General features: G+C 39.0%; 2 protein-coding genes across 17 annotated transcripts in view; one reads left to right on the top strand and one right to left on the bottom strand.

Annotated features, from left to right (window-relative positions):
• P2RY12 (purinergic receptor P2Y12) overlaps positions 1-4289 on the bottom strand; it is a 48541-nt gene extending 44252 nt beyond the window's left edge. For all 5 annotated transcript variants that reach the window (XM_042235645.1, XM_042235634.1, XM_060394821.1 and 2 more), the window contains exon 1: positions 4215-4289. The gene's annotated coding sequence lies outside the window, so the exon portion shown is untranslated. The remainder of the gene's footprint in view (positions 1-4214) is intronic.
• MED12L (mediator complex subunit 12L) overlaps positions 1-24995 on the top strand; it is a 360384-nt gene that overhangs the window by 310569 nt on the left and 24820 nt on the right. For all 12 annotated transcript variants that reach the window (XM_060394814.1, XM_060394799.1, XM_060394794.1 and 9 more), the window contains 7 exons: positions 2197-2286; positions 3318-3427; positions 3624-3759; positions 4549-4710; positions 7041-7403; positions 9540-9696; positions 13569-13780. In XM_060394814.1, coding sequence (XP_060250797.1) covers positions 2197-2286; positions 3318-3427; positions 3624-3759; positions 4549-4710; positions 7041-7403; positions 9540-9696; positions 13569-13780 — 1230 coding nt within the window. The remainder of the gene's footprint in view (positions 1-2196; positions 2287-3317; positions 3428-3623; positions 3760-4548; positions 4711-7040; positions 7404-9539; positions 9697-13568; positions 13781-24995) is intronic.

Genomic DNA, 24995 nt, shown 5'->3' with positions numbered 1-24995 from the left:
ACAAGATACTCATTGCTGAATCAGAAGGCATTTTTAGTTCATTTACAAAGATTTGGGACTTTGCCTTTCCACCAGCTGTAATTCTCATGGTCACTATTTGAAACACATATGTTCTGTGTGCCATGAGGAAACTGAGTGATTAAACTGGAATTTGAAAGTATAGAATGGAGAAGAGTGAGTAGATGTTTTATCCTATAGTAGTGCCTAATGGAGCCTTCCCACTCGGCTGTTAATTCTAGATACTGTGTCTTCTTTAATGGTACTGGATGAACCTGAACAAGACACTTATTCGTCTCTAATCATCTGCTACCTTTTGGATATGTGAGATTTATCTCTGCACAACAGCCAGAGTGATCCTTTTAAAGTGTAAACCACATGTTTTTCTGGTGCCCCAAAATGTTGCAGTGTTTCTTATTGTGTGTATGTGTTCGTGTGTGCGTGTGCTCGATTGTGTATGACTCTTCGTGACCTCATGGACTGCAGCCTGCCAGACTCCTCTGTTCATGGGATTCTCCAGGCGTGAATACTGGAGTGGGTAGCCGTGTCGTCCTCCAGGGGATCTTCCAACCCAGGGATCAAACCCATGTCTCTCTCGTCCCCTGCATTGGCAGGCACATTCTTTACCAGTAGCGCCACCGGGGAAACCCCTGTTTCTTACTATACCTGGAATAAAACTTCCCCGTGCAGGCTTATGTGACCCTCCATGATCTGTCACTGGCTCCCACCTCTATCTTGTTTCTTTCCTGACATGGCCTTACTCACTCCATTCTGTATGCAATGACCATGTTGCTGTTCTTTGATCTTGCCAAGCATCTTCTTCTTGCAGAGCTGTTCTCCCCTTCCCTGGAAGTTATCGACATGGCCACCTCCCTCAGTTCAGCAGATCTCTGCTCAGCTCTCACCTCCTTAGTCCTCTCCCATCCCTTAGTCCCACCCCCATCACGCTCTAAAACGAGGACCACAGTTATTCTCTGTCCCCTTGTCATGATTCTTACCACTTGCTCTACTTATCTTGATTTGTCCTACTACCAGAATGTCAGCTCCATGACAACTTGTGGGCTTTTTTAAGCTACCTTGTACCCTTCACCTGCCTCGAGGGAGATTCATCTATATCTTTTGATGAGATTTGAGAAGTGCTCCACATTTACCGTGTGGCGTACTCACAGCTCATCTGTTGGACTCAGTTACTTCTGCATATGACTCATTTCAGCTCTTTTGAGATGATTCTCCATAGCTGCCCTACTTCAGAGCATTTTTTTTTTTCGCATATACATCTGATTCACAATTTCCCACTGGTGGTTTGCCTTCCCTACGCAACCTGTCTCTTCCCCAAGCAACCTGTCCCTTTCCCAACATTTGTCTGAATAAGTGAGGAAGCGTTTATTTAATAAATTGGTATGCAACTCGGCTGATGTCCAAGATGTCACATTTTTCAAAGTTGGTTATATTACCTTTATCAAGGAAGACAAGCCTCCCCTTCAATGAAACATCAGAATAATGCATTTTCTAGGTTTCACAGCCTCTCGCTAGAAATATAAGAGGAGACTGATATAAAATGTAATTCTATTTCTCTTTATCTTTATGGTGGTGGTGGTGGTGGTGTAGTCACTAAGTTATGTCTGACTCTTCTGCGACCCCATGGACTGTAGCCCGCCAGGCTCTTCTGTCTATGGGATTTTCCAGGCAAAAATATTGGAAATAGTAGGTTGCCATTTCCCTCTCCAGGGTATCTCCACGACCCAGGAATCGAACCCACATCTCCTTCACTGGCAGGCAGATTCTTTACTGCTGAGCCATCTGGGAAGCCCCTTTATCTTTACACTTATCTTTATAAGACCAGTGTAATGATGTATTCTTAAAATATTCTTTATTTTTGTTAATGCTTAACCTCATGATCCTCTAAAGCATTTCCTAAGACTTATCAACAGTGTATGTAATTACATAAGATATTTCTTAATAGGGTATGTAATTAAATAACAAACCAAAAAAAGAGCTATATTCCTGTCTGTGTGGAAGAAGGGGAGGAAAGTGAAATTTTGTACCCCTCCACGCCCCCCCCACCGCTTTTTTCAATTTATTAAACTAAGAAGTTGTCTTCATCACTTAAAGACTCAGTTTAACTTTAAATATGAGAAAAATCAAATTTAACAGGGAAAACAAGTATTGGGGTTTGTGTTCATTTATTTTCTGGTTTAGATTTTAAGTAACTGGAGAGAAGAACGATACCAGGATGACATCAAAGCACGACAGATGATGCATGAGGCGTTGCAACTCCGCCTCAATTTGGTAAGAGACCCTTCTAGTGTCTTTCCTCCATCAAATTTACCTCGATGTGAAAATAACTGCAGCTTTCCACTCCTGCTGTGGTCACAGCCTCCGTTACAAGGTGAAGCCCACTGTTTGCTCTCTTTACTGCTTCCTTGACTCTCAGACCTTCTGTTTTCCTTGCCACTGTCCTTCCTGTCTGGTCTGGCTTCTAGACAACAGTAGATATTTTTGGTATCGTCTTGCCTTCTGCATCCCACCCCCAGTGTCTCTCTCTCTCTCTTTTCTGTTTGTGCCAAGAGTAGGTCATAGGGAAGTACTAACTTGAGGTGAGCATTAGCTTTTACTCTACTTGCTTAAAAACTGTATTAAAATGTTCTTTAAGTCAAAATGTTATCAAACTTTCCATCAAATTGATCATAAAGAGAAATCCCATTGGCAGGTTTTCTAGAAATTTTATATTTCCTTCTCCGGCAGATTCTTTTGACTCTTCCTTTTCTCAATGCACAAGACCAGATAAAAGCTACTCTGGAAGATGGCTTGCCTGATGCTTGATATAACTTCCCACTCGTGAATGAGCAGTCCTAAGGGCCAGGCCTTCCAGTCATCATTACTTCTGTGTTACTGGCTCTTTCCAGGTGTTGTTATGACAGTAGACTTAGATGAAATAGTTAACTGACAACATGAAATTTTTAGATACTGAGTCACTTAGTTTACATCTATTCAGATTTAATTGGGTGAAAGTTACATAATGAAACTGAATATCATGAAATTTAGGAACAACAGAGAGCTAATTTTACTAGTGTGTAATTCATGTTGATGACGTGTCTACACTCCATACCTCCTCCTCCTCCTTTTTTTTTTTCTGAATGTCCAGTTCCTGTGCTAATGGAACTAAAAAGACTGGCAAATATATAGCTAGTTGACAGAGAAGACAGGATAATCCGTAGCTTAGCGCAACTTTAAAGTTTTTAAACCCCTGAAAATGTGGTTGTGTAAAGTGGTCTTTGTGACACTATGCTGATTTTTCCATTGTGTTCTTTCTGTGCTAGGTGGGAGGAATGTTTGACACAGTGCAGAGGAGCACCCAGTGGACAACAGACTGGGCGCTTCTCCTCCTTCAGATCATCACTTCTGGCACCGTTGACATGCACACTAACAAGTAGGTTCTTATCATTTCACATTGACTTTGCTTCATAGATGTATAGTGGAGGCTTTCATATTCTGGCCACAGATTCTTCCACATCCTATACTCTTAGGTTACCATTAACAGTTCTATGCCTTAAATAAAAATGCTCAGTTAGTTAACAGTATCTTGGTTTTGCTTTAAGCTGCAAACCTTTTCTTTCTCCTTCTAGTGAATTATTCACAACAGTTCTTGACATGCTGGGTGTTTTAATCAATGGAACATTGGCCTCTGACCTGTCAAATGCATCCCCAGGGGGATCTGAAGAGAACAAACGCGCATACATGAATTTAGTCAAGAAACTGAAAGTAAGTTTGTGGCCTGCTTAGGAGTTTCTGGATTTGTTATTTAGCGCACGTTATTTTACTACTCCTTAAATCAGACGTTATTTTTTGCGTTCAACTTTGTATCAGGTGATTATTTTGCTGTTTTACCTCAGCTTCTCAGTACCCCAAAGTTAGAAGTATATATAGCTTGAAGATTTTTCTTAAAATAACTATACTCATAAAACATATTTAATTGTTTAAGGGACTGTAGAAGTCCATTATCAAATATGTAACCAAAATGCCAACATTAGATTTAGGGTAAATTTCATCTTCCACTGGCAACATGCAGTTGAATATTAAACATTTGCATTGCTATTTCTAAATTCAATTCATTTGCCTAGCCACTAATACAGTTTTTGAAATAAATTATAAACAAACAATGCAGGAAAAAAGTTAATCGATCTGATGACCTTACTAATAAAACAGCCAATGGTTACCTTGTGGCCTGACTGTGGATTGGAGAACGTGTTCCGTGCTGCAGCTCCTGTCTTCGGGTTGCAAATACTACTCTGGGTTTTTGTAATTTCAGCACTGTGATGTTTGTTGTGTAACGAGGGTGCCTTCATATGTGTTCTATTTTCTACTTAAATAGAAGAAATGAAACATATGCATCACTGTAAATGAGAGCTGCCCCCTAAACCCTGTTGAAGGTCAAAGAACATTGCAGCTATAAAAAGGAAATGTTTCATAGGGGAACTTCCTCCTTGCAAACATTTGCCTTGTTATAATTTCTATCTCACTTCCGTCTCTCTCACTGTCTCCCTTTTTTAGAAAGAGCTGGGGGACAAGCGGTCAGAAAGCATTGACAAAGTTCGACAGCTGTTACCTTTGCCGAAACAGACATGTGACATCATTACCTGTGAACCTATGGGCTCCTTGATTGACACAAAGGGAAACAAAATTGCTGGATTCGATTCTATAGATAAAAAACAGGCAAGAGTAAATGTTTGTTCCTTATGTATATAAATGCATGCACTTATACTTTCTTGTCTTCCTATAGGGCATATGAAACATCTTAATATTATTGTTTCTTGATTTTTTAAAACATATCCTTGTCATTTAAATGCAGTGGTCTTTGGCATTATCATACAGATAATGATGTTGAAGATCTTCATTTAAATGATTTTCTGAATTTAAATGAATTTTTGAAGCCCATCAAGGGAAAAGTAAGTAGAACCTTGTTTAATAAAAAAAGGAATATGTTTAGTAGATGAAAAAATTTATATTAATAAAAGTCTCTGTATAGTTTAAAATTTAAATGGCTTTAAATTTTAAAGCTGTTTAAAAAGTTTTAAAGTGATAGCACTTTATTTTCTTATCAGCTGAACAGCATTTAATGAACACTTGATTTATATAAGATATTAAATATGGTTCTCTAAAACTTGAGTCAGTCTAAAGCTCTAAAGCTGAGCTCAGTTACTCAGTCATGTCTGACTCTTTGCAACCCAATGGATAGTAGCCCAAGGCTCCTTTGTCCATGGGATTTCCATGGAACAATACTGGAGTATTCCAGGCAAGGAAACTGGATTGGGTAGCCATTTCCTACTCCAGGAGATCTTCCCAACCCAGGGGTTGAACCCACGTCTCCTACATCTTCTGCACTGGCCTGCGGATTCTTTACCACTGCATCACCTGGGAAGCCCAAAACATGAGCAACACTGTCAGGTATTCTTTCAGTGAACATTGAACAACTATGGGGTTCCAAGATAACGGAGATGAAAGACAGAGCTCCTACCCTTAAGGGAAAGTAGATAGACAATTATTGTGTCATGCTTCCCACATGACACAGTGGTAAAAGAACGTGCCTGCCAATGCAGGAGACGCAAAAGATGTGGGTTCGATCCCTGGGTTGGAAAGATCTCCTGGAAAAGGAAATGGAAACCCACTCTAGCGTTCTAGCCTGAAGAATTCCAAGGACAGAGGAGCCTTATGGGCTACAGTCCGGTCCATGGGGTTGCAAAGAGTTGGACACAACTAAACGGCTAACACACGCATGTCGTGAGATTTGTGTGTCTTGGTACAGAATGTTAGAGGACCCTGAGAAAGAGCCATCATATTCAGATGAGGGATAGGTAGTCAGAGCACGATCCTCAGGAAAATTGACACATCATTTTGGATGAATAAGAGTTAGCAGGAGGTAGGCAAAGTGTGGTACAGGCAAAGGGAAGTGTTTATGCAAAGACCTGAGAGACTGTAGCTCACAGGCACAATGCAACTCATCAGTAAAGTAGAGAGCTTTGAGAGTACTGATACCCACACAGTTGTGGAGAGAGAAGACTAGAGTCAGGCGCAGGATGACCTTGCACCACTGTCCTTTCCAGTGGTGACACATCTGGAACCCATTTGGATACGTGGTCTTGGCACCCAGGAAGGAGCTCTAATGTCAAGACCAGATATTAGGAAATAATCAAAATACAGGTGGTAACTGAGCCGTGGTTTTGGATGAAGCCACCCATTGAAGAGTACGTGTAATTGGGAACAGGAGCATTCACAAGTTATTAAAGATGACTTGAGCAGTTGTCTTTAGGGTCACTGTGGAGAAAAATATTTTCTGATTGGTATGGCAGGGAAAGGACCAAGGGATAGCACCGATTCGTGTTAAAAATCAGAAACTTGTAGTTTCAGAAAGAGAATAACATTTCCTCTCCTCAACTTAGTGGAGATAAGCTTGAATTGAAGGATTTTATTTGTACCTGTTGGCACACGTTAATTTTGTAATAATATTACTTAACAACTTAAGAGACTGCCTAATTAAGTACATGAAAGATGATTGTATTGAACCGAGTCCATACATGTTTGGATTGAAGTAAATTTGAGCCCAATTAGAGGTTGAATGTAATTTGACTCATAAGTTTTGTTTTATCTTAAAAACAGTAAATAGATTCCAAAGGTTTTTAGTACAGTAATATCAAATTTTCAGTGATTGGTTTTTTTTGGGGGAGGGGGTGCTGGGGGTGGAAAAAGAACCTAAATGGAGAAAATGGCATTTACAGTAAAAATTACTGGGCTGTCTGGTGTCCCAGCCTCAACAGAGTGTCGTGTGTTATAACAGACTGTAGATATGGGCTTACAGGCCTGGAATGTAGCTATTGCCCTCAGTGATCTAGTATCAGCCTGGACTCATTAGTTAACCTGACTGCTGTGTGCTAGAGTTAAGGCCCCCTAGAGCCAGAATGCTCTCTGAATCTGTGTCCTGAGCAAGCCTGGTCTCCATATCAGCAAAAGATCTGAGCACATGGTCATAGCTCCTTATTTCACCACAGGGTCTCCAAGTCTCCACGAAGCAGAAGGTGTCCCCGTGGGATTTGTTTGAGGGTCAGAAGAACCCGGCTCCTCTGTCCTGGGCCTGGTTCGGGACTGTCCGAGTGGACCGGAAGGTGATCAAGTATGAGGAGCAACATCACCTCCTCCTGTATCACACGCACCCCACGCCCAAGCCCCGGAGTTACTACCTCGAGCCACTGCCCCTGCCTCCCGAAGAGGAAGAGGAAGAGCCCACATCTCCCATCTCTCAGGAACCTGAGAGGAAATCAGCTGAGCTGTCAGATCAGGGAAAAACCGCAACAGATGAAGAGAAGAAGACAAAGGGAAGGAAGCGCAAGACAAAGTCCAGCTCAAGGGTTGATGTGAGTATGGGAAGTAGAGATCGTGGGTGTGTTAGCATCCCACAGAACATTTACTAGTTCCTGAATTACATCCCTAAGAAACATTCTGAAGTGCAGTGTAAGCCTATTTGTAAGTTATCATGAAGGCTCAGATATAATGAACAGAACGGCACACAAACTTTTCACAAATAACAGGGTCAGTTTCTGATTTTGCCTCTTCTACTTTTCATAACTATGTTTAATTTTATACTGTGCCTGTGAATAATACTTATTTACTATTTCACTGTCTCACAGTTTCTGAAATTTAGAACTTGAATTTTTTGACCTAATAAAATCTCATGCTTGTATGTATTTTTATTATGAGGCATGTCTAAAATATTTTTTGTATTTTGAGCAGTTGATATCTGTAGTAAATTAACATAAGAACTGTTTCCTTAGATAGGATCCTATCTAACATATCTTATAAGATGGTTCTGAGGTTTCATCATTTGCTATTTCATTTTACTCTCCTGTATATTTCTACTTCTTTACCATATTTTTAGATTTCATAAGAGAGAAAGTGAACATAATTTAAAGCAGTTTTACTTCTTGTTTCCCTGATAGCCTTCCCTATCTAGAATAACATTTTCTTGAAAACCTCAGAAATCTATGAGATGGTAATTTAGAAATAATTTTATAGAATCAGTGTGTAAAATGTCTTATCATTTAAATTTACCTGGAAAATACTCTAGAGGGAATTTGTGATGTTTTTCTATAAAATATAAGAGTTCTTATTGTGCAGTGGAAGAAATATTCACAGTTTGTTGACCTGTCATCATGACTGCTTATTCTCATTGTCCACCTAAGTCAAAACTAAGACATTTTTTCTTAGCTGATAGCTTGGTGATTAGTATTATTGTAGAAATGACCACCCTCCCTTTTGGATCCCCACTTGAATGTCAGTGCCCTCTTCTCATGGAGCCTTTCTATGAATGTGTCTCTATTTTGAAAAAGATGTTTAATAAGATCCAGACTGCCACTTCTGCCAGTCTGGGTCTCTTAACCTGTTTATCCACATGGATAGATTTCTGTTCTTTTCAGATGCTTTAAAAGACATCAAGCCCATCTCCTTTCCAAGTGTCCTGGTCATGTCCTTTTTCTCCCACACTTCTCCTGAAGTTGCCTCTTTTCAGTCATATATATTGCAGGGAACTGAGCTTTTATTTTTCCTTCATCCTTCATGACTAGAGAAGGAGGAGCACTGGGGAAAATATTCAGGTGTGATCCTTAGAGTCTCTGCACCTACTCTGAGGAAGAGAAAGCCCTGGGCAGGAGGTGTGGTGAAGGGCAGAGGGGACAAGACGGGGGGAGTGGAGTGGGGGGAGTCTGCTTCTTTACAGTGCTTTCTTGAAAGCTGAAACTAAGACACTGTCTAGGCTGGAGACTAGTTTCAAAGTCCTATGCACATTTCTGGCTAATTCTCATCCAGGTGCAAGGTATCAGGGAAGCTTTCTAAGATGAAATCGTTGGGAGACTCAGCAACTGAAGATGCGTTTTCTACTCTAGGTGATGGTCAGCATTGGTGTTCTAAATGTACTTTTAGTATTTAAAAAACAGATTTTGGAAAAGATCCTTTTCCATCTTCCCCCACTGTTGTTGTTCAGTTCAGTTGTGTCTGACTCTGCGACCCCACGGACTGCAGCATGCTAGGCTTCCCTGTCCTTCACTATCTCCTGGAGTTTGTTCAAACTCATGTCCACTGATGGTGACATGAGTGGTGATGCCATCCAACCATTTCATCCTCTGTTGTCCCCTTCTGCTCTTGCCCTCAATCTTTCCCAGCATCAGGGTCTTTTTCAATGAGTTGGCTCTTTGCATCAGATGGCCAAAGTATTGGAGCTTCAGCATCAGTCCTTCCAATGAATATTCAGGGTGGATTTCCTTCAGGATTGACTGGTTTCATCTCCCCCACTGTAGCCAAGTCCATTTAAGTCAAGCAAGAGTTTTAACTTAAGGAAATTTTTGCAGAGAATATATTGAGACTCTTACCCTCTGCCTTCCACTCTATCAAAATAACCTTGTCTGCTGGGATAGGAGCTCTCTCAAATAAGGAATTTGCATTAGTCACCTATGTGGTGTGTGGAGTAAGTAACTTTTGTCTTTAACTCTGTGTTGAAGGAGTATCCGCAGAGCAGCGTGTACCGAGTGCCTCCCAACTACTCACCCATCTCCTCCCAGGTGATGCACCACCCACAGTCCACGCTGTGGGGCTACAACCTCATGGGTCAGCCCCAGCAGCCCGGCTTCTTCCTTCAGAATCAGTCTGTCACTCCAGGTAAGTGAGGACAGAGCTAAGTCGGCCGACTCCAAGATGGGAAGTAATAGCTTGGGGTTCTTTTCGCTCTTACAGAATTTGTATATTTCAGGGAGTGAGTGAGTGCTCAGGGGACATTTCTGTAATTCTCTCCACTCAGTTTCTTCCTTCTTCTGAAATAAGGTTTCAGTAACTAGTTTATGTGGCACTTTTGCAATTTTTATCCGGTGTTAGAAGGGAATTAACCACTGATCAATATCTCAGGTATAACATATAAACCTGATAAAACTTTTGAGCTGTGAAAATTTAATTCACTGTTATCAGATATAATTCTTATCAACATGTTAAAAGATTAGACAGCATTTCAGTGTCTTTTAAATTGTTTATACCATGTAGGATCTCAGAAATTTGGTGCAGCAAATAGATTTAGATATCAGTAATAAAACCTTCCTAAATCACAGTGAATGTTAGTATTGCTTTGATTTAAGCCCAAATAATCTTTATATCTAGAATACAGATTTTCTTAATTTAAAAAATCTCTTAGTTAGAAATGAAGTTTTTCTCTAAATGAAGGTTTGCCTGTTTTTGGAAAACAATTTCTTTTGAAATTTCAGTCTGCATTTTGTTTGGATGTGCCTCTCTTAACATATAATATGTTTCCTCATTCTGTGTTATATTGTGATTTTTAAAAATTGTGTGTTGAATATTACATTTTGAGGCCTTAGGAAGAAACCCTTTCCTGTAGCTTGCTCAAACTCATGTCCATTGAGTTGGTGATGCCATCCAACCGTCTCATCCTCTCTCATTCCCTTCTCCTCCTCCCCTCAATCTTTCCCAACATCAGGGTCTTTTCCAATGAGTCAGCTCTTCACATCAGGTGGCCAAAGTATTGGAATTTCATCTTTAGCATCAGTCCTTCCAATGAATATTCAGGACTGATTTCCTTTAGGATTGATTGGTTTGATCTTCTTGTAGTCGAAGGGACTCTCAAGAGTCTTCTCCAACACCCCAGTTCAAAAGCATCAGTTCTTCAGCTATCAGCTTGCTTTATGGTCCAACTGTCACATCCATACATGACTACTGGAAAAACCATAGCTTTGACTAGACAGACCTTTGTTGGCAAAGTAATGTCTCTGCTTTTTAATATGCCGTCTAGGTTGGTCATAACTTCTCTTCCAAGGAGCAAGCATCTTTTAATTTCATGGCTTCAGTCACTATCTGCAGTGATTTTGGAGCCCCGAATAATATAGTCTCTCACTGTTTCCATTGTTTCCCATCTATTTGCCATGAAGTGATGGGACCAGATGCCATGATCATAGGTTTCTGAATGTTGAGTTTTTCACTCCCTTCTTTCATTTTCATCAAGAGGCTTTCTCCCATAAGGGTGGTGTCATCTGTGTATCTGAGGTTACTGATGTTTCTCCCTGCAATCTTGATTCCAGCTTGTGCCTCATCCAGACTGGCTGGGGCCTTAAAAGTAGGTTGTTGGGTGAATGAACATTGACTACAAGAGCAAACTTTTGTTGTTGTTCAGTCTCTAAGTTGTGTCGAACTCTTTGTGACCCCATGAACTGCAGCATATCAGACTTACCTGTTACTCGTTATCTCCCAGAGTTTGCTCAGATTCATGTCCAATGTGTCAGTGATACTATCCAGCCATTTCATCCTCTGCTGCCCCGTTCTCCTCCTGCCCTCAATGTTTCCCAGCACCAAGGTCTTTTCCAGTGAGTTGGCTCTTCACATCAGATGGCCAAAGTATTAGAGCTTCAGCTCCAGCAGCAGTCCTTCCAATGAATATTCAGGGTTGATTTTCTTTAGGATTGACTAGTGTGATCTCCTTGCTAACCAAAGGACTCTCAAGAGCAAACTCTCAAGGCAGTAGTAAGTGTGGAAATATAATACATGCTCATGCTCTCTTTTGACATTCTCTCCTTACTTCCAAGGTGCTTATGAATTCAAGCAGTTTTAAACTTTTTAGATATTGAAGTCAAACACAAGGACCATCTCTAAATAGAAAAGTAATTATTTTATATAGGCACATACCCTTTCCCCTCACCCCAGAACACTATAGAAGGTGTTCATAAGTAGGGAGACTTTAGGTATTAGGGAAGTCTTAATGTTTTATGATGTGTAAGAAAAAAATTTGAGGAAAATAGTTAATTATGGGGATTTTACATTTTTGAATTGATAGATTTTCATAGAGTTATGTATCCTATGGAGTTGAAGAAGAGTTCATACAATCTGCTTCCATTCATACATTTTTAAAATTTTATTTTTGATTGCACTGGGCCTTTGTTGCTGCCTGGGGGCTTTCTCTAGTTTTGGTGAGTAGAGGTACCCCCTTGTTGTGGAGCATGGGTTCTAGGGCATGCAGACTTGAGCAGTACACGCACACGCACACGCACACGCACACACACACACACACAGATCTTTAGCAATCTCTTTCTTTTTCCTGTATACACACCAGGATGGTAAAGTTTATAAGGAAACATATGTGAATAATAAACACCATTTGGTGAGAGTTGAGAAAGTTATGTAAGAAAATAGAGCAGAGTTCAGCATATTTGTTCTTATTTCTTTAGGTGATTCAGAGGTATAAGATTATATAAAAGTTAGGAAAATTAAAAGAGAGTAGACCATAGTCTAATCTTGAAAAAGTATGTCTTGCATAAAATGAGTCGTTCAAGTTTATATGTATTAGTGTACATTCAGTTCTTGCTTCAGCAAAAGTTTCCTTGCCACGTAACTCAAATTGACCTCTAACTTTTTTCCAAATGTTCTTCAGATGCTGTTGAATGACTTCATAAACCATATTGTTCATTTTGATACTAAGTCTTTAAAAAGTGTAGGCTTGTCCAGTGATCAGTGTTAAAATGTTTGTTTTTATCATACCACGTGCTTTATATAGACGTTTTCTTACGTACAGTAAAGAATACAAACTGTATGATGAGTTGAGTATTGGCAGCTTTTTGAAACCAGCAAATCTCGTCATTTTTTTCCCTCTTAAAGGCATTTGACAGATTATGTATGCAAATGTGTTAAGGTTTTCGTTTGCTTTTTTTAGCCTCACTATAATCGACGTTTCTTATTTATTTTAATTATGCACTTCAAAAAAGATGTGTTTTGTCTTTGGAGTCGTGGTATTTGAAGTTTCCAAGCATTTCAAGTTTGTGAAGTATTGTCATGCCTCTCTACCACAAAACAGACGTTTTTATTTTGCTGTGTTAAAAAAACTTAAATACCATGAACATCAAAAGGGTCTCTCTGCCTGGCTTAGCACACTTGACAAAATACACCACAAAAGGCAACATGTGTTGTGAAAGTAACATGTCCCCGGGCTTCCCGGGTGGTGCTAGTGGTAAAGGACCTGCCTGCCAGTGCAGTAGATGTAAGAGACGTGGGTTCAGTCCCTGGGTCGGGAAGATGCCCTGGAGGAGGGTATGGCAGCTCACTCCAGTATTCTTGCCTGGAGGATCCCATGGACAGAGGAGCCTTGTGGGCTATAGTCCATAGGATCACAGAGTCAGCCGTGACTGAAGCGACTGAGCACAGCATAACACTACATGTTCTTGGGGGCCTCACGTGATTTAAAACCCGCATGATTCTGAAATTGTACCAAGGATTCTGGATCTCGGATGTTTCACTTTACCAAGCAAAATGGGCCCTCTGATGTCATTCAGATAGTATCATTCACTGGACATCGCCCTCCCCATTGTCTGGAATTTATGCAATTCATAACTGATCTTTCAAATTTGTAGAGGGTGGGGTAGTACTCTACTTCCCAGTGTGGTCCTAAAAGGAGGCTCAGAAGGTGAGATTTCTGTGTTTTGATAAAATCAGGAAGAGTTGCATCCACATGCGCAGAAAACCCTTCCTTCTGATTGCTTTTGTAGGTGGCTCCCGGCTGGACCCTGCTGGCTCCTTCGTCCCCACCAACACCAAGCAAGCTCTGTCCAACATGCTGCAGCGGCGCTCGGGGGCCATGATGCAGCCGCCCTCTCTGCACGCCATCACATCGCAGCAGCAGTTGATACAGATGAAGCTTCTGCAGCAGCAGCAGCAACAGCGGCTTCTCAGGCAAGCCCAGACGCGGCCTTTCCAGCAGGTTTGTCCAGATCAGCAGTGTCTTCCACATTTCATTAGTTCCTCTAGCAAGGAATGGGTGTGGGCCTGTGACTGATTCTTCCTGTGCGGGCATCCCTGAGTACCTGTGTGAGTGCACGTCTCTCTCTCTTGTACAGGTTTATACATACTTCTCCCCTCCTTGTATTTTACCATTATCATCGATCAAAACAGAACTTGAAATGTCTTAAGTTGGTTAAAAGTATGCCTGAAAACAAAAAGAAGAGCTAATGATTTTCTGATCACTTACAAGCGGCAAGACTTTTATGCTTGAGATGACCTTATCTGAGCCCTCACTCCCTGTTACAATTATCGTCATGCTCTGTGCTCCTTTGAGCTATGCTTAAATGATTTATTCATTATTTGCTGTATTACTTTGAGGTTGTATCTCTGAAACACTGATGTTCCTTAGGCTTTCTCCTACAGTGCCCTGCATTGCCCTGACTCTGCCTTTATACTTCTGGCTATATACCTCACCAAAATCTATAGAAGGCAAAGAGTAGACTACAAGTAACAGTCAGGATATGGATATCTTTAATTATTGATTTGTATTATTTCTATTTTTATGCCCTATAAAAATAGAAGTAATCTTTATTTTTTTCCTAATTTTTTTTAATGTTCGGGATAATAGTGATTGTTTAATAAAGCATTGGTGGAAGTCACACAAAACTTCGTACAGACTCAAACTACAAATCTGCACAAATACATTAAAGCAAAAAGAACAAAGTGAGAATATGACTTTTTCTTTTGGTTTCTGTATTCATTTTGTGTTTTCCAAGTTTTCTTAGGAAAATTGCACTTTGATGATGCTAATGATAGCTGCTAACAGCAAGAGAGCACTTACTATTTGCCAAAACACTTGTACGCATTTCACTTTCACGTACTGATTATCTTAGCTCTCACAGCAGTCCTAGGAGTAAGGCACTTTATGATCCATAAAGGCAGTAGCCAATCTACAAGTGCATCCTGCTCTAAGAACAACCACAGGTTTTCAAATTAGCAAGGAATTCCAGTGCTTTTAGAAACAGTCTTTGTATTTGGAGTAACTTTCTAAACGTACCTCCATTGTACAACTTACAGCAAGCATGTCCACGTTCAGTCCACTTAGTGATTTGGGGGGTGGGAGTGGTAGGGTTAGGTGTGCAGTCTTAACAGAGATCCATTTAAAAAAAAAAATTTTTTTTAACCCTTGTTTTAAGAAGGACAGGAAAGAGCAGTCTAGTTTGAACCACACAAGAATGTAAACAGCAGTCACAGTATGCTCATCTCCCCCGACCTCCCAGGGAGATCTGATTGTTCGGACTCCCTGGGTATTAGGAAATAGGGGCCCAAGTTGCTTCTTATACAGAAATGATGAGAATTTGATGAAAATATTTTAAAAGCCTTGGTTTTTCTCTAAACAACAAGTTTGGAGTCATTCAAAACCTCAGTGGGATTTTAGCTCTTTCTGAGGATAGTTATACCACTGTTTCCAATCCTCAAGGAGAAAAAATTTACTAGAAGCTAAATAATCACTCCGCTAGAATGAATTCATCTCCCTTTTAAAGTAATAGAAGCCTAAGTAAAATTTACCTTACATTAAGTATGTTTTTTTCTTATCTACTTTTCTATCACAAAGTGTTATTTGACTTATTAATAGGCAACTTTCAGACTGTTACTGGCGAGTTCAGTTTTGAATTTCTCTTAAGTGATTCTTAACACTGGGGAGCAGCTTGCCAGCCTGGTTATAGGTGAAACGTCTGTCCTCAGAAATTTACTTCCTGATATTAGCCATGAGAAGCAGTTTCCCCTGAAGCAAAAGACTTTTATTAAAAGGGAATTCAATAGAAAAATCTTCATGTATTCAAAAATGTCTTTGCATATTTGGAGGTAGATTTATGACCTAAAATGTACCTATAGGACCCGATCATTCACACCACTCAAAAATACCTGTTGCTCTATTCTTTTATGGGCTTCTCAGGTGGTGCTAGAGGTCAAAAAATATCCAGCTGCCAATGCAAGAGACTGAAGACGCACGGGTTCAATCCCTGGGTCTGAAAAATCCCCTGGAGAAGGAAATGGCAACCCACTCTAGTATTCTTGCCTGGAGAATCCCATGGACAGAGGAGCCTGGCAGGCTACGGTCCATAGGGTCGCACAGAGTTGACACAACTGAAGCGACTTAGCATGGCATTCTTTTATACCGTCTAAGGTTGTACAGCTTATACTACTAGGAATTCACTGATAATTTGTTAACTGATTCTTCTGTAGTAATTTGATCACAGCTTAGATTTTTCTTTTCTCTTTTCTTTTTCCCCTTGAGAAATCAGGAGTTCTTTCTTCAAGTGGTAAAAGCTCAACTGCACAACAGTGATTGTACTGGCATACCTTGTTTAGTTGTGCTTTGCTTTGTTGTACTGCAGAGATATTGCACTGACTACAAATTGAAGGTTTGTAGTAAGTACAGATTGACAGCCCTGCACTGAACAAGTCTCAGGACTGTTTTTCCAACAGCATTTGCTCACTTTGTGTCTCTCTGTTACATTTTAGTAGTTCTTACAATATTTCAACCTTTATTATTATTATATTTGTTATTGTGATCTGTGATCAGTGTTCTGTGTTATTTCTATGACTCTGAAGGCTCAGATGGTTACAAATTTTTTAGCAATAAAGTATTTCTTACTTAAAACATTTTTAAAAGACAATACTATTGCTCACTTACTAGATTATGGTGTGGTTTATTTTTTAAATTTTTATTAATTTAATTTATCTGCTCTGGGTTTTCATTGCTGCACCTGGGCTTTCTCTTGCTGTAGCAAGCAGGGGCTAGTCTTCAAGTTGTGGTCCTTTGAGCTTCTCTTGTTGCAGAGCCGGGGCCCGTGCCGGCTTCAGTAGCTGTGGCTCACAGGATTAGCTGCCCTGCGGCATGTGGTATCTTCCTGGACCAGGGATCGAACCCACATCCCCTGCATTGGCAAGCGGATTCTTCACCATGGGACCACCAGGGAAGTCCTGCAGTATAGTTTAAATATAACCTTTAGATGCGCAGGGAAATAAAAAAATTCAGATGACTCACTTTATCCAGGGGATCTTCCCAACCCGGGGATTGAACCCACATCTCTTGGGTCTCCGGCATTGGCAGGCTGGTTTTTTACCACCAGCGCCACATGCAAGGGCCTACTTTGTTACAGCATTTGCTTTATTGCTGTGATCTAAAACCAAACCCACAGTATCTCCAAGGTATGCCTGTATGATAGTCACCTCTACTCCTCTCCTATATGCTTTTTTAACAGAAGCAGGCATTTTTTTTCCCTACCTCCTCATTCTGTAAGTGTTGGTTAATCAAGAGAAATAGTATTCTTTAAAGGAAGAGGAATGCGTACATGATGCAGACACAGGGTGGAGTGGTCCTCCGTAGAGCAGATGAGATCGTATGTAGCACTTATAGAATGCCTGCACCAAGGAGGTTCTGAGGGAAATGTTAGCGCCTTTTCTTTCTCCCAGTAGATCATGGATTAATATACATAGATGCTAGCTAAATATGGTATTGTGGCAGAAAACAAGTTGTCGAGTAATCTTTAAAAACTCAAGGTAGAATTATATGGAATATAAGTGATATTGATACATTGTTTTCATATTTTATTCTTGATGCAATTAGCTGTTTTCTAGTAAGTGCTGACCTGTGTGCTTTATAGTAAGAAAAGTTGATTCTGATTTTGGCAGCAACATTTTCTCAAGTTAAATGCATACATAAAATGTGATTCTCTCTAGCTGTTTAAAACTTGTGTTTTTTCTTTCTCAGTTTTTGGCTTCTTTCAGAGAAGATGAAATAGGTATCATTTTCCTCCTTATCTTGCCAATTTCCTAATTACAGATATCCAATTTTTTAAACATAACAAGCTTGATGGAGAATTTCAAATTATCTTAGCTTTCAAAATTGATCTTGGTATTGTGACAGATCCTTTTAAAGACTAACCTGTTCCTCCAAACCCTGGATGTGACTGCTCCTTCGGCTGTTTGTACAATGACACCCTACCCCCCACCTGCTAGCTGACCCTCTCTTCTTAGCTCAAGCATTGGGTTTTTATAATACTTTGTATCATTTCATTTACTGAGCAGAGGGTAGAAATCTATGAGATGCTTATTGAATGAATTCATGTTTTGAGCAGCTATTTCCAGAACCCTGAAACAAATGTTTATTTGTGTTGACTGTGCTGAGTCTTTGTTGCTGCAAGCAGGCTTTCTCCGTTTGCAGTGAGCGGAGGCTGCTCTCTCGTTGCAGTACACTGGCTTCTCACTGCAGTGGCCACTCCTGTTGCAGAGCACGGGCTTTAGGGAGAGACTTAGGGACTTAGTAGCTGTGGCGTGCTGGCGTATGACGTGTGGGATCTTTCTGGACCGAGGATCGAACCCATGTCTCATATGTTGGCAGGTAGATTCTTAACCACTGGACCACCAGGGAATCCCAACCCTGGAGCATCTTTAGCAACCTTAATCCCTAGCAATGTGATTTTTATCCACAAATTCATCTTGTAGCACTTCTTTTGAGTGCTTTCAGAAACTCTTCCCAACAGTGACCTCTGCTACGCTTGTTTTGAAAACATAGATGGGGCAGAGAAGGCCTAAGCTCTTGAGTTTGAGATATGTCTCAGACTTGGCAGAGTCATCCCAGCCTCTTTCCATCTAATGGAGAGAGTTGATGTGTTATGGAATCTCTAGCCTTAGATGGTGCATTAGGAAAACTAGAGTCCCATATAAAGTAACTGATTCTGCTTCAGAGGCTGAATATATCAGCTTCAGTTGGTCATGCAGTTTTCTGTTATGAACCATCTTACATTTCCTCAGGAGTATATTAATAGTGTTGTGTATTAACACTAGTGCTAGAAAAATGGTGCTAAATACACAATAGCATGGATATTATATCAAATTATTTGATGTAATGACTTATTATAATCAAGTATATTTTCTTATGGCTTTAGTGCATATTGACATGCATAAAGATGTTTTGGTGAGGAAACTTGTTTTTATTTTTCCCAGTTACAGTCTTCATCCAGAAAAGTAAAAATGCTCTCCCTCCATTCCTTACTCAGTGTCCCTTATTGAAATGGTACCCAGTGTCATGATTTTTGTCATCTTTCTGCTCCAGAGTCTCATCTATAAAATGGAGCTAATGTGATACTTACTTCATAGACTTCTTGTGAAATTAAAGATTTAACATGTGTAACAGCCCTTAGAATAGTGGCTACCTTATAGTGTGTTCTCAAAAAATGTTAGCTGCCGTACTTCATGTTACTGTTTTATTAGTATTAGTTTATGGTTGTATTATTTCAAAGGACATCCTTGCCCCATAAAAATGATCTTTATTTTCTTAAATATGTTAAGGGCTAAAAATAAATGTCCATCCAATGCTTTACTTGCATAAGTACATTCATTGTCCTATTATGACTGGTACTTAGTGGACACCAGTAGAAGAGACCAAGAAAAAGAAACATTGTTTAGTTTTCCTAATAGTCATTTTGGCTTCTTGGAGCATTATGTTTTTACCATCTAAATTCTGTGATATAAACTTGAGAACGATGATTCCAATTTCACTATTAAAAGTATCATTGTTGTATTTTATTTCCCATGTATCCCATGAGAACTATTGTAAAAGATATAATTTTGTTTATAATAATGCGAAATGCTGCTTAAATTGTTTTCCAGTTACTTTTTTATTATTTCTCATATTTTTCTTCCGATATGAGATACCTTCCTTCCCTGCCCCCACCATATCAACCTTCTAGGGAAGGGGGTTTTGAAGGGAATTTTAAGCTTTGACACAGGAAGAAGACCTAATTTTCTACCTTTGATTTATGATATCACTTAATCCTGATTTCTCTTTTTCAGTGTACACAGTCATCTTGTGTTCTTTGGAATAATGCTAGAGAGTTTGAGAGTCCAGTGAAGGATAGACAAAAGATATGTTTATCTTAATTTGATTGAGCAGATTTGGAAGGAAGCAATTCACTGCTGGCTATAAATAATGATTCCTAAGGATATTCATGACATTAGAGAGGAGGATTTCTGCCAGGCAAAAATGATGTGCTCAGTTATAGCATATGGTTACTTGGATATCCTGAAGTTGGCACTTGGTTTGCTTGTTCTCATGTTGGCATTGGATAAGAACTGAAGAGTGCAGTGCCTTATAGAAAGTCTTATCATCTGCCCCTGCCAGCAAGCATGGCTGGATTCAGAGAAGGCTTGGAGACCCTCACAGAAACTGTGTGGAGGAGAAAGGGCTTCAACAGGCCCCCACACCAGCACAGCGCTCTCTGCAGGGAGTCCGGGTCACCAGCAAGGGGATGGGGCTCCCCGTAATAATGGCAACTGACACCCTTCTAAGGTTTTAATGGAAGAATACTCAGTGAGTCAGAGCCTTCTAGAGTTGTTAGTGCCTTGGCAGAAGTGACCCTGTAACATCCTGAAAACAGGCCTCTCGGATTGAGAGACCCCATTTAAGTTAAGCAGCATCCTTTTTGTCTGGTAACTGATTTCCCTTATGGATGTGGTATCACCTTGGTGTATGTTTCCTTCCTCTGATCTTTCACTCCTCCTTACTCTCTAGCAGTGTCTCTCAAACATACAAGGTTAGATAATAATAGAGCAAACACTTGTATACTTACCACCTAATTTTATTAAATAATAATGTTTTGCCACATTTGTTCTAGATTTTTTTTTTTAACATAAATACGATAGACATGGATGAGGCCCCTAGTCTCCTGTCATTTCCTTTCTTTCCTGTAAAGAGGTAATCATTATCATGAATTTGTGTTTTTCTTTCTTATCAATGTTTTTATATTTTTGCTACTTTTTTTTGCATCCATTGATACAAACATTATAAAATATCACCTTCAGATTTCAAACTTTATGTTAGTTGCCTCACATAGGTATTATTGTATTGTTTGGTATCTTTTTAATGTTGACTAACTTTGAATTATGTCTACTTTGTTATACTTACTTGATTTTATTTGCTTGTCTGCTTACGTGCTATTTCATTATGAGTGTTAACATTTATCCATTCTGTTAATGATCACTTATGTTATTTCCAATTTTTTGTTACTGTTAACCATGCTACAGTAAACATTTTTGTACACTTCTTCTGTTTGTGGAGAGTTTTAGGGTATGTATGTGGAAGTAGAAGTGGAGATTTAATTTCCAAAGTGGTGGTGATTCCCATCAGTTATAAATGAGTGTTTTACTTTCTCCACATCTTCACTAAACTTTGATTAACCTTTAATTTTCTCAGTCAGAGCTGGTGAAATGATATTGTATTATGACATTTTAATTTGCACTTTCTGATTACTTGTGAGGTTAGGCATGTTTTATAACTCTACTAGCTACTTTAATTTTCCCTTCTGCAATTTACCAGATTGTATAATTTGAACATATTTCAAAATAATTTGGTTCTTATTTGGTAAAGGTATGCAGATCAGTCTTATTAAAACAAATTTTGAGTTTTGACAAGAATCTTTCATGCACTAACTCAGAGACTATTATTTTTATACATCTCAGTGACAAAAATGAGCTTATGAGAACAAAACCCAATAAATATGCCCTAACATCTATCACTTTGTTCCTTGGGTGGAAACTGTCCAGGAAAGTGATGCTCTGCTTATTACTTAATAGCTGGTATTTCTCTATTTACTTGGATGATGAGGAAGGTGCCCATGTCATTTGCTGAAATTATGATTGTGCAAATATAGTGATCCTGTAGATAGTGTACACAGCTTGATTTTTATGAATGAAGTGAAGATGGGATAAGGGTCGAGAAAGTGAACCACTCATACAAAGGTGATAGAGTTGGATATAAGACAGATGAATAGATACAATGAATTATGTACTTAGCCCTAAAATGGTGAGAATAGATATTATTTGCTTGGGAAATTCCTCCTGTTATTTCTAGTTCTTATTATAGTAAACTGCTTTTTTTTTTTTTTCCAATTAACGTTGTGAATTTTTTATGTCCTCGCTATTTCTAAACCTCAGTGAACAGAAAAACTTTAATATCTCAAACAAAATGTCACTTAGAATCCATTTATAAAAATGATTAAGCAAGGAAATCATTGACTTGAAAAAGAGGAATTTTTTCCCCCCAGCATGGAGTTTCCTTTTTGTTAATAAATGAGATTCCTTGTTAGCATGTAAACACTAGGGTCACTGTAAATAGTTTTTGTCTATTTTGGTTGATTGAATGTGTGGTTAAAGTGATGATCTGTTTTCTTTTGCATTTACTGGCAATGGAGCAATCTAATGACCTCCTCCAATAATATATGACTTGTTCACTTAATGTCTCGTCTGTTTCATGTGACCCAAATGTCCTGAGCTCTTCTCCCCTGATTCTGGGCTGGGAAAGTCTCAGGCACTCTTTGGCTTACACTGGGGGGCCCAGCATCCTTTTGTTTTGGGAAGTTATCTGGTTCTGATCACTTCTCTACTTCCTGTCTGTCCCCATTTAACCTCCAGGTTGTGGTATTATTCCATTTTGTGACTGTTGTCATATTATTTGTGTCCCAGCCTATGGTGGTATTGTTTGGCATATAAATTAATATGACCTATCTTAGGGCCTGGGGTTTTAAGTCTTGACTCCCTGAAACATTGTTTTAAGATGAACTGATTCTTATGTGTTTTGGCTACCCACATCACTAGGCTAAAAAATCTTATCTGTATTGTCTGCCGTTTTCTTGCTGTCCCCTTTCTGTAGGACTTCTGTAACTCTGCTGTCTCCCTTCTGGAAGACTTTGACAACATAATGGTAACACCCCTGCTGTCATTCCTTATACTTTCTTTTCTTTCTTTCTTTTTTTTAAAATTAAGTAAACATTTATAGCATTACTTTTGAACATCAAAATGAGAAGCAGGTTATTCCTCTATAGCTGGTAATAATTATAGTCTTCATTTCACTGTTACTCACTTGGTTTATGTTTGAGACCGTGACACAAAATCATGAATGCATTGCCCATGTTCACTTCAACAGAATTTATTTCTGGAAGTTGGCCCCTTTGATTGCCTCGTGCTTCCCATCATATATGTGTATGGTATAGAAACCAGTGAACGTTTGTGGCCTGGGCTTGGGAACATAGGCGAGTTCGTGCACCATCATCTCAGTCCCACTTTCAAACCCATCTATTCCCGAGCTCTTGCTTCTCTCTGTGGTAACTCACATCATTAGTGGAGGAACGCATGGCATGCTGACTCATAGGCCAATGCAAGATAATGAAAACTGTGGTTATGACAATGCCCTATTCATCACATCCCACTCACTGGTTCTTCCTAAATTCTCAACAGAACCCATCATCTCTGTTTTCTTTCCGGTATGGAGAAGATTATTTTTTTTTAATTTTTATTTTTTTTGAGCATAGGTCTTGTGCATGCATGTCACAAGACCTCATCTCTACCTACCGCTTTGCCTGGGCTAGCTAAGAATGCATGTTTTGCATTAAATTACTTATAGGTTTCTATATCAGGTAGCCAACCCACAACATAAACCCAAGAAGCACTAGAATAAAACAGAGCACACATCTCAGATGTGAATGTAAGTCAACTTGTTTCACTATGAATTTAATGGGTAACATTTTCTGTACATTGGTGAAAATATCCTTAACTGCAAATACAACTTTGACAATATTTAGGTGATGAAATATTGCTATGTAGGCAATTTCATTAACTGTTCTTTAGGCAAAGGAAAGTTTGCAGGCTTTTCTGAAAACAATTTTTCTATCAGTTTTTCCTGACATTTGTAGTGTACAGAGAGCAAGCAAAGTTTCTGTTTAGAAACTTGAATTAAACTATCAAATTTTAAAATACCTTGCATGTAGTTTATGTTTGCTGTAATTATTGTTCAGATGATAATTTAAACAATATAATTTGCATTTATCATTGATTTTACTTTTTAAAAAATAGACAAAATATTTTATTCATCAAGTATTTAAAGTTAAAGGGTTATATATAACCTACATATTCACTCAGATAAATGGAAACGTGTTTATCTATCTTTGCTATCATTTCACTATTCTTATCTTTCTTTAATAGTTTCCAATATTAGAAATTTAATGAATGCATATATTTGACTAATCAATATGCTTTAGTCATCATTTATGAGCACATTAACAGTTGTTTATGGTTATTGAGGTTTATTATTGAAGTGTGTTTATTTCAAAATGAACCTGTTTGTGCCAGTAGTTAATGTTACTGTTAATTGATCACCAACTGAGTTATATTTGATGTGAAAGCTTTATGAAAGAATCAAGCACAATGGTCAGCAAGACCTCTTTTAATTAAAGAATTTTCTGTATATCTTTGTCTGCAATCAAAATATACCCATGTAATGTGATGCCAAAACTTTTAGTTCACACCATTTGTTGTTTAACCTTGTACGCCATTACTCAGGACCTTCCAAACAAGTAGTTTGAAACATTACCCACTGGTTCTCACTGGGTGACCTTTATTAGTATTCCTAAATCAGCATTTTCAGAAACACAAAACAGCATTTTCAGAGTCACAAAATCTGGCTGTGGTTTTCAGGTACAACACTTCTCTCTCCTCACAGCCCTTAAATAGTATTGGCAAGTTACTAAATAGGAATTTGAAAATATCATTACTAGCGAATTAAGTGGAGAGAAGTTTCCTGATCCTGAAGTGCTGCTGATTGTAATGCTTACTATCTGCTAATTGGAGTCATAACCAATTCTCTTTTAGAAAGAGAGCCTCACATTTTCTCAGTTGACTCAGAGAGTGAACTAATGAAAAGAAGAAGACCCAGAAGATTGAAAATTGTCTTTGAGGATGATTTATCAAAAATTTTAAACCTACTGCATTCATTCATTTCCAGTCATGCAGGAGGTTTTCAGTCTGTCTGAGCTCAGATACTCTCTTGTCTAATTAAAAATAAAGCAGTAAGAGAGAGACTTATTTTTATAAAGGCCAGGAAGAAGAGTCATTATTGAACAGCACAGCTTTTTAAAAAGTTTTTAGGAAGTGGACATTTTAGAAAATAAAATAGATTGCTATTTCTTTTCCAGAACCAAACCTAAAGCAAAGTGTTTAAAAACAAACATGGTAGGGATTTACCTTGTAGGAATTTACAAGGTAAATTTATCTTGTGGGAATTTACCCTGGGTCTCAGGGTAGAGATGGGTTCATGCAGCTGTCAGAATTGCCCAGTTAACTGCTTCTTACTCCCT

This window comes from Ovis aries, chromosome 1 (assembly GCF_016772045.2).
Source record: "Ovis aries strain OAR_USU_Benz2616 breed Rambouillet chromosome 1, ARS-UI_Ramb_v3.0, whole genome shotgun sequence".
NCBI classification, from domain to species: domain Eukaryota; kingdom Metazoa; phylum Chordata; class Mammalia; order Artiodactyla; family Bovidae; genus Ovis; species Ovis aries.
This window is presented reverse-complemented; position numbering and strand designations above follow the sequence as displayed.